Source organism: Lepidochelys kempii, chromosome 23 (assembly GCF_965140265.1).
Source record: "Lepidochelys kempii isolate rLepKem1 chromosome 23, rLepKem1.hap2, whole genome shotgun sequence".
Classification (NCBI taxonomy): domain Eukaryota; kingdom Metazoa; phylum Chordata; order Testudines; family Cheloniidae; genus Lepidochelys; species Lepidochelys kempii.
This window is the reverse complement of record NC_133278.1, coordinates 11,171,413-11,180,908: the sequence shown is the minus strand read 5'-3', so window position 1 is coordinate 11,180,908 and position 9,496 is coordinate 11,171,413. Positions and strand designations below refer to the sequence as shown.

At 54.0% G+C, this 9,496-nt stretch overlaps 1 protein-coding gene across 1 annotated transcript; it reads right to left on the bottom strand.

Moving 5' to 3' along the window:
- Positions 1-2,906: 2,906 nt before the first annotated feature.
- On the bottom strand, positions 2,907-9,427 carry LOC140902197 (uncharacterized). Its single transcript, XM_073322019.1, is given in 3 exon segments — positions 2,907-5,241; positions 7,658-7,853; positions 8,693-9,427. Coding segments are annotated over 3 exon segments (1,821 nt in total). The 3' UTR covers positions 2,907-4,351.
- Positions 9,428-9,496: the final 69 nt, after the last annotated feature.

Genomic DNA, 9,496 nt, shown 5'->3' with positions numbered 1-9,496 from the left:
GGCCTCGGGCCCCTGTTGTCCCCTGAAACCTCCCATTTGCCCAATAGCCCATCTTTGGTTCTAACACAGGAACCTGCATATAATTTTTCTCCCTTTTCCTGATGGTGGCAGTTACAGGGCTTACCTCCCATCCCATGTAACCTGCACCCAGGTCCAGCAAAGCTATAAGCCTTTATCAGTCTGATTCAGGTCCCTTCTGATGTATAAGACCAGGGTCTACCTAGCCCGATCTAAAGTTTGGGCACTACAAGTGCCAAGGCCCATAGTGACAGTAATGCACCTGGTGCCTCAAGCCCCTGGTGTTCCAAGGATTTCCCCAGACAGTTAGCTTTTGGTGTTACATTCCCACCCCTGCCAGGACCTGGAGGGCCAGGTGAGCACCTATGTGCTGCTCTGCTGAGCTTGCTGTTTCAACCTCTGATTTGCTTGCAAAGCTATTGTCCCAGTGAGATGGCTTCACACCCTCTTCCTTGCTCCTCAGATATGGCAGAACCCAGCATCTGTACAGTCACTTCAGTTTATAGTTGGTCTCATGGAGGATAGGTCCAGCAATCTGTATTAGCCAAAATGGACAGGGATGTAACCCCATGATCTGTGTACCCCTATCCTCTGACTGCCAGAAGCTGGGAGTGGACAACAGGGGATGGATCACTGAATGATTGCTTGTTCCATTCATTCCCTCTGAAGCACCTGGCATTGGCCACTATGGGAAGACAGGACTGGGCTAGATGGACCATTGGTCTGATCCAGTGTGGCCATTCTTAGGTTCACATAGAGTCTCCCCAGGGAGTATCTGATCACCTGCCTAGAGTTGTGCCAGGATGGCTTCTAAGAGTCACTCATTTTTCTATGCAGTGTGAACTTTACGTGCCTTTTGAGGGAGGGTAAGATCTATCTGCATGCCTCTTCCTATCATGGCTAACCCCAAGGCTTTGCCCTGTGCTTACTGCGCATTTTACAGTGGTGCCCTTTTTTTAAACAGTGAGATAACAATTGGGGATAATTATCATGTTGTAAAATCCTAAGGGGAGACAAGCTGCTCATAGTGTTCACAAGGCAGCTGGGTGAGGTCAGAACTTTGCCCATGGTTGACCTTGCCTGGTTTAGCTCACAGTAACTCCACTGTGTGTGCACAGCAGGAGAGCTAATACACATCAATTATCCTACGGTTAAACCCCCCTTTTTTTTCTCAGTGAAGTCATAACCTTAGTGTCCTCCTCTTACAGGGACTTTGGGAGCTCCAACGATGGGAGTGCAGGAGCTGCGCCACACACCTTTCCCATGTCAGATGCCAAACTGTGGGGATATCTTTGAGGCATCGCACTTGGATTGTCCTCTCCTCCCTCCATATTCACTGGAGTTGTGGAGAAGGGACTGTGTTAACTTGAAATTGTGTGATATGAGATGGTGTTATAACTATTACGTGAAACTCTATGATGAAGTATGTTGTGGCTCCAAGAACATGGGCTACTGGGTGCCCAGAGATGTAGAAGCTGTGACTGGTGGAGGGCCGCACTAGACAGCTGGTTTGGAGCTTTGGGGGCTGAACATGAAGATTGTTGGGTGGCTCTGAAAGAGACAGGGAGCAGGTGAGCAGAGGGGGTGGATTGTGATCAGGAAGAGAAGCATGGCGGGACTCCTATTGGATTAGGCTTTCCCTCCTGCAGTAACGTAGCAGGGTTACTGAACACTATTATGTATATTGTATTTATTGGGGTTAGTATCTTTTCAAACCCAGGAGACCAAGGTGTAGTCAATCAGGTTTTGAAGAGATCTGCAAGGCCCTTGAAATAGTTAATACAGCCAGGATCACCCACTATTGACAGGGAAGTGTCCAGAGAGGAAGCGTAGAGAGATAGTGACCCGAGAGAGTGGTGTTGAAGAAGGTGTGCATCCAGGAATGGGAAGGTTGTGGCAGGAGCCCTGAAATTTCTCAGCAGAAGCCTGCAAATCTTCTCTGATACCCTCAGAGCCCCTTCTTCCATCAGAGCTTCTTCAGTTGGTATTTGGAAAGAGTGATAAGCTGGCCAACAGCTCACTTGCTGGTTAGGGGTTGATGACACAATGGTAACAATGCCAAAGTCCTGTCTACACTACAGCTTCCACTGTTGCTTCTGCCAGTGGAGATACACTGATGAATTACAGGTCCTCATTCTCAAGCTGTACATGAGGCCTGTCTGCTGTGCACTCCCTAGCCCCTCTGGAGCTGCAGGGAAGCAGCCATTCAGTCACAACACACAAGACTCACCATCCACAGTGGAAGTTGAAGTCTAAGCTCTGGTTTTGCTTTGCTGGCTCATGGAGCCCAAAACTACAGGATACCACGACATCTACATGGGAACAGCAGGACGGCTGCTCCCGAGTGAGAGTAACTCCCTCAGGCACCCAGTGTGGATGCAAAGATGCTGAGCCTGCACCAGTTCTGGCTACCCTGGTTCTTCCCCCTGCAACATCTTGGGCTGGGTTCCTCCAAATGTTGCCTCCCCAACCAGGAAATGAAGCACTTGTGGGGATGGCACGTGTTCTTCACTTACCAACGTAAACACTGTAATTGTAAAACTGTCCCTGTGAATCACTGGGCCACTTATTCCCATGGTGCACTGCTGGCTGGGCTGTAGTGAGAAAAGCAGAGCGGCACCAGACTGCAGCTGGAGATATAAGGGCTGTCCTTGGATCACACGTGTTACCTAGTGTCTTGACGCACCCCTTAGCTTTTCCTACGAGTGCTAGAAGCCTGCCACCACTACGCAGGTCCCACTTTCCACCCCTTCTCCCTGTTCCAGCCAGAAACTAAACCCATCCAGCGAGACTGATAAAACATCATTACAGTGAGTTGGGACTCGACAGGGCAAGAAGTCAGGGGGACAACAGCGAGAATGGCAATAGGCAGTTACACAAGGGCCAAATCAAGAGAGTGGGTTTAACTGAGTCAAAGGAACAGGGAAAGAGAGTTAATTAAGTGTGCAGAGCAGTGATTGATTGACAAGAAGTACTGTTCAGTACATTACAATAAAATCAGCAGGAAATAAATAAAAAATACCAGCAATTCAGAAGGGTAACCAAAGATGTAGGGAAGATCAGAAGATTTTAAACTAAGGCCCCAATCTTGCATTGAGCTACACATGGGGACCCCAGTAGCCAGGCAGCATTCCAGAGGAATCTGCCCACGTGGAGCTCCGTGCAGGATTGGGGCCATCTGATCAAAATCTCACACCAATAAAACTGAATCAGCGGTTGTGCTGATGGGCAGCTGAGCCAAGGAGCAACCACGTGGTCTGGACAACGCAACGCACTAGAGACAGGGCAGCAAACAGCAAGAGCGTTAACAGGACAGGAGCAGAAAACCCGGGGGGGGGGGCGCGATGATTAAATACAGAAGAGTATATAGAGAATGTCAATGTTCGGCTGAGATAAGAGTCAGCTGGAAGAGCCAGTCGGGTGAGTGGGAGGCAGGGAGTCAATGCAGCAGACTTGGGCCCCGGTGACACGTGGTTGCTGGGAAAAGATGATAGAGGGCTCTGAAGCTCTGGTGAGGCTGGGTGCCACTGAGTAGGGCAGAGCGTGGAAGAAGGTGGCTGTGCGGGGGCACCGAGGCAGAACTGGTTGGCAGTGGGGCAAGAGGTAGGGTTGGCCCAATGCCTTCCCCTGGAGGTGCTGTTCCTGGTACTGCTGGGACTGGGGCCTGCCAGCCTCACCGTGTCTGCCTTCACTACAGAGTTAACTTGAGTTATCTGCGGCCCAGTGACTCCTCTCGAGTCAGCCGAGCTCGGCTGAGAACAGCCACGCTGCTGTACCCACACAGGCTCTGCGCTCCCTCGAGTATGGCACTATGGCTTCTGGACACACACGTTTCCCAGTGAGTAGTGGGAGAACTTGTCTGCCTTTCTGGGCACACTAGGGGAATCGTGGGAAGGCACTGGAGAACTAGTGATATGCAAGTGGCACAAACCACTACAGAGGGGTTGTGTTAGCAGCTGATGAGTTGTGCTCCAATTTTAGCCTATGCCCCCTCCTTGGGGTCACAGCACCACTGCACCCCACTTAAAGGTACTGTATGTGGATGGGACTCGAGTGAGGGACAACACTTGAGTTACAAAAAGTTAATATGCAGCAAAGACAAGCCCCTAGAGTGGCCCTCTCCTCACTAGTTCAAGCAGGAAGGAGCAAATCACTGCTGGGGCGGTTCTGGAATCAGGACACCTCAAAGGACTAAGGTGAAGTCCCAATTCACGCCCCCCAGTGACCGTGAGGGGGATGGTTCTGTTAGTGGGCATGGGACTAGCTTCTCTCAGGGCCTGCTTCACGTTATTATACACACACGACCGGAGTGGAGCCCTCTGTTGGGAGGGTCTCACTTGTCCATGGCTGCGGCTCTGGCGTGGATTCTCAGGTGACGGGCCAAAGAGGATTTGTGACTGAAGCTCTTCCCACACTCGGTGCAGGGGAAGGGCCGTTCCCCAGTGTGGGAGCGCCGATGAACGGTGAGGTAAGCCAGGTACTTGAAGCTCTTCCCGCACTCAGCGCAGGGATAGGGTTTCTCCTGCGTGTGAGTCCTCTGGTGCATCGTCAGGTTGGAGAGCTGGCTGAAGCGCTTCCCACACTCGGCGCAGGGGTAGGGCCGCTCACCAGTGTGGGAGCGCTGGTGCTTGTTGAGGTCCGAGGGGTTGGTGAAAGTTTTCCCACACTCGTCACAGGAGTAGGGTCTCTCCCCTGTGTGCAGCCTCTGGTGTGTAATGAGCGTGGAGAGGTGGCCGAAGTTCTTCCCACATTCGGCACAGAAATAGGGTTTCTCTCCCGTGTGGGTTCTCCGGTGCGTTTTGAGATGGGTCAGTCTGTTGAAACTCTTCCCACATTCAGGACAGGGATATGGTCTGTCTTTCCCATGGACTCTCCCATGGGCCGTGAGTGCCTGCTTCTCCCAGAACCTTTCCCCACAATCTCGACATTTATGGGGCTTCTCTGTCCTGTGAATGCTGTTCTGATTTTGAAGGTCCCCTGTGGTCCGAGGTCTCCCCGGTGCAGGAGGTTGGATTAGTCTCCTGAATCCACTCTCACATTCCCCTAGGGGATCTGACTCATTCCCCACTGGGCTCCTCTTCTGCCTCTTGCAGGCTCCTTCCTGCTCAGGTCTGTGGTTAATGCTCTCTCCTGAATCCTGCAGTGATACGCTGGGGGGCTGCAGGTTTTTAGGCCCTTCGCTGTGAGGCTGCTTCTCAGTCCTGCTCAGGATCCTGGCACCTGCTGGATGGAAGAGAGAATCCAGAGATTATTTCATCTCTCATATTTCCAAGTGGAAGTGGGTGAGGCTCCTCACATCCTTCCACTGGAGAGACCCCCAAGGAAAGCCAAACAGTCAGCCATGCAGAAATAGGGGGTTGTGGAGGGGCCCAAGCAGGAAGCCCCACATCCCTTTCTCCTTCCTCTTTCCCCAGGGCCCACAATAGCTTTTCCTCAACTCCCAACATTTCCCTTTCCCTCTGCTCCAGCCCCTCAATTCCCCTCCAGGCTCCCCCTCTCTCTTCCCTCTTCTCCTGACCATAGACCAGGGGTGGGCAAACTACGGCCCGTGGGCCAGATCCAGCCCATCAGGCCTTTGGATCTGGCCCACGGGACTGCCACCCCCATGGCGCCGCGGGCTCCTGGCCGCTCCCGGAAGCGGCCGGCACCATGTCCCTGCAGCCCCGGGGGAGGGCAGAGGGCTCCGTGTGCTGCCCTCGCCTGCAGGCGCTGCTCCCCACAGCTCCCATTGGCTGGAAACGGGGAACCACAGCCAATGGGAGCTTCGGGGGAGGTACCGGCAGGCGAGGACAGTGTGAGGAGTCCTCTACCCCCCCCACCCTCTAGGGGCCGCAGGGACGTGGTACCAGCCGCTTCTGGAAGCGGTGCGGGGCCAGGGCAGGCAGGGAGCTGGCCTTAGCTCCGCTGCCACCCCAGAGCCCACACCCAAACCCTCCTGCACCCCAACCCCTTGCCCTGAGCCCCCTCCTTTACCCCAACCCCCTGCCCTGAGCCCCCTCCTGCACCCTGCACTGCTCCTGTTCCCCAACCCCCTGCCCTGAGCCCCCTCCCACACCCCACACTCCCTCCCACACACCAACCCCTGCCCCAGCCCTACATTCATGGCCCTGCATGCAATTTGGCCCTTGGGCCAAAAAGTTTGCCCACCCCTGCCATAGACCTTTCTCTCTCTCACTGCTGTATCCCTCTCTCATTCAGGACTCAGCTCATTTGTTCTTTTGCTAATTGATTCCTCTGTCTCTTTGGTTCCTTTGCCCCACTCAACGGACCTGCTGTTTAGGTGACAATGATGTTCCCTACAGAAATCCACTTACAGGTTAGAGCCAGATAAAAAACAAATGGATAAAAATTTTTGCCAAAAAATTGTGAGGTTTCAAAGTGGCATTTGGAAACAGACCCATTGTCTACTTTTGCGATTTTTTTTATTTTTCATTTATCGAAATGGTCGGCTTTATGTGAACAAAGCATTTAGATGCAATATTTTATTTACAAAATGGGATGAATAATTTTGTGAAAAATGTCATTAGTGTCAGCAATTATTTGCAAAAAGGGTTTGCTTTACAAAAATGTCCACTTTTCACCAAAAATTAAAAAAAAGTTTTTGTTAAAGAAATGTTGAGTACGGGGGGGACAGGACTCCTTAAAAGCCACCATCAAAACAAGGAAGCGAATCATGAGGGGTTCCTGTGTTAGAGCCAGTGAGGCAGGATGTTCAGTCTGGACTCCAGGGGACGAAACCCACTGTGCTCTTCCTGAAAACGCATTGCAACTGCAGGCACTGCGGCAGGGGCTGGGCAGGGTACAAGCCTAGGACCGGCCAAGCCTGTTGGTCGTAACATGCCTGGCAAGGAGAATATTCTGCTCAGACAGCTTCTGCACAGAGCCCCGCAACTGGGTCACATGGTGGGAAACACATGTGAGCCCTCCCTATGCTACAGCTCCCACCATTGCTACCCCAGGGGGGTTGCCCCACTGACAGATTACAGCTGTGAGGGATTTCCAGACTAGTGCCAGGCTTGGGTCATGTTACTTTTGGGCTTCCCCAATAACATCCCTGGAGCTTCCTTCAGGCCTTTCCTGCGGAGATACTCCTCATTCTCACTCAGCCGGCCAGAACAGGGAGAAAATAAACCACAGCCCCTCTGCTGAGGGTCAGAGCCCCCCATCCCCCTAACTCACTACCCAGAGGAGAGGAAGGGTCCATCCTGCCTCTGTCTCCCAGCTGAGTGCTCAGTCCCATGGATGGGACTGAGGGAAGGAGCTTCCACCAGAGCTGGCCAGGATGCATGGAAAGCCTTGAATGACATGGGCCTAGCTCCTGCTAGGTAACACCACAGAATAGGACCCACACAAGGAGGGTTCACAACCGCACTGGTTACGGGGCCACCCAGCTCCCACAGTCCCATCCCCACTGCCTGGGCCACTTGTCACCTAAGAGACACCCACTGGCCACCCCAACCCCACACACAGCCTCCCACGTTCTCCAGGCAGCAATCCTGCTGGAGAGCGCCCACATGGCCTGAGCCAGCCACTCCCCTCTTCTCCCCACACACACACTGAGCCCGAGGGACTCCCTTCTCCATTGTCCCCTCAGTGCCCCCGGGAAGACCCGTCCCAGGCCCCTTCAGGAGCTCGTTACCCATTTCTCGTCCAACTCGGGGCTCCTTTCCAGGGGCGCCTGGCAGCTCGTACTTCCTCAGTGCCGCCTCCTCCGGTGATCCCCATGCGGGATGGGGCTGTGGTGGCTCCAGCTGGGGGCTCTGAGATTCCCATAATGCTTCAGGGGCATCCATCTCCTCTGGGGTCACGTCCTCAACCTTCACATGCACTGTGACCTGGGAACCAACCACATGGGTCACCAGGCAACCAGGGGCTGAGAGTCAGGGGGGGAAATCATACCTGAATAGTGCCCGTGGCAAAGGGTGCCCGCTCCTCAGGCAGAAGCTGCTTTGGCCAGCAGGGCCTGTACCTAATGGGAGAGGTAACCGGAAGAGGAGGCTGAGGCTATGCAGTATGAGCCTGGGAGGAGCTTGGACCTCAGGGAAAGGCAGGCTCCCCATGATGCTATCCAGCATCTCTGAGAGGAGCTGAAGGAAAGAAGCCAAACCCTGTCACGCAGGACCCTTTGGCAATTTCACTAGTACCCGCAGCTACTACCCCACTCACGTCCTGCGAGGTGAGGCAGCTAAGGAGACACGCGTACCCCAGGACATGATGGCTGAATGTGACACACAGAGGATGCTCAGGGCTGGGTCCCTAGGATCAGGCCATGCAACATTGCCTCCTAACAGCACATGCTGGATTCACATGGAGCCCCAGTCTGTTAACGAGGCTCCCTATCAGTTCAGATGTTGGGAGAGGTCACTGCACTCTCCCAGCAGCTGCAGGTACTAGTGAAATTATTGCCCAAGGGTCCTGCATGACTCTGCATAAGGGTGGCAGTGACATTTATACCCAGAGAGAACAGCAGGGTGTGCAGAGCAGGAAACTGTGACAGCCGCAATCCCAGTGCTGAGAGCAGGATTACACAGAACAAACCCCACTCATGTCCTGCCTTGAGAATTCCCTGTGTTCACCCAGCACCCAAACTTGCCCCATAAAATTCCCTGTAGAACCCAAATTCCCTGCAGAACCCAGTGGAGCCCCCTGGACATTCCCCTGCACCTGCTCTCACCTGCTGCTCTCAGATCCCAGCCTGTTGCAGTCCTACCTGGAAATCCTCGGCCAGGGACACTGCCTGGGCGCACGTCTCTGGGCAGTGTTCAGAAACCCAGCTCTGGATTTCTTCCGGCAGGATGGTCAGGAACTGCTCCAGGATCAGCAGCTCCATGATCTGCTCCTTGGTGCGGCTCTCCGGCTTCAGCCATCGATGGGAGAGTTCCCAGAGTCTGCAGAAAACTGCCCGGGGCCCCTCGGCCTCCTGGTAGCGGAACTGCCTGAAGCGCTGGCGCTGCGTCTCCGTGCCGAGGTTGCAGCCTTGCAGGACGGCTGCCTTCACCTTCCCGTAATCTCCAGCGTCTCTGGCATCCAGGCTGCTAACGGCCTGCCGAGCTTTTCCACTGAGGGCCGGCACAAGACGGGTCACCCACTCTCTTCTGGGCCACTGGCAGGCTTCAGCCACTTGCTCGAAGGAAGCCAGATAGGCCTCAATATCCTCCTCTGGGGTCAGCTCCAGCAGTGGAGGGTTTTTTGACGCAGGGACTGATGTCGGCACAGCCTCAGCAGGTGTCCGTAAGCTCTGTAGCTCCTCCTGAAATTGATCTTTCCAATACCGGGACATCCTGTCACACTGCTCAGTCCTCAGCTGCCATCGAGGACTTACTGAGATGGTTGGTCCCAGGACTGGCTGCTTCCCGTCTCTCTCCAGCTCATTCCCTGCTTTTGGGCCCATTGGATCTGCCATTTCCATATTCTCTCGCGGAGCCTGGATGTGGAGACTCAGGAGCTACTGATCTGTCTTCAAGGACCAGCTTATCCC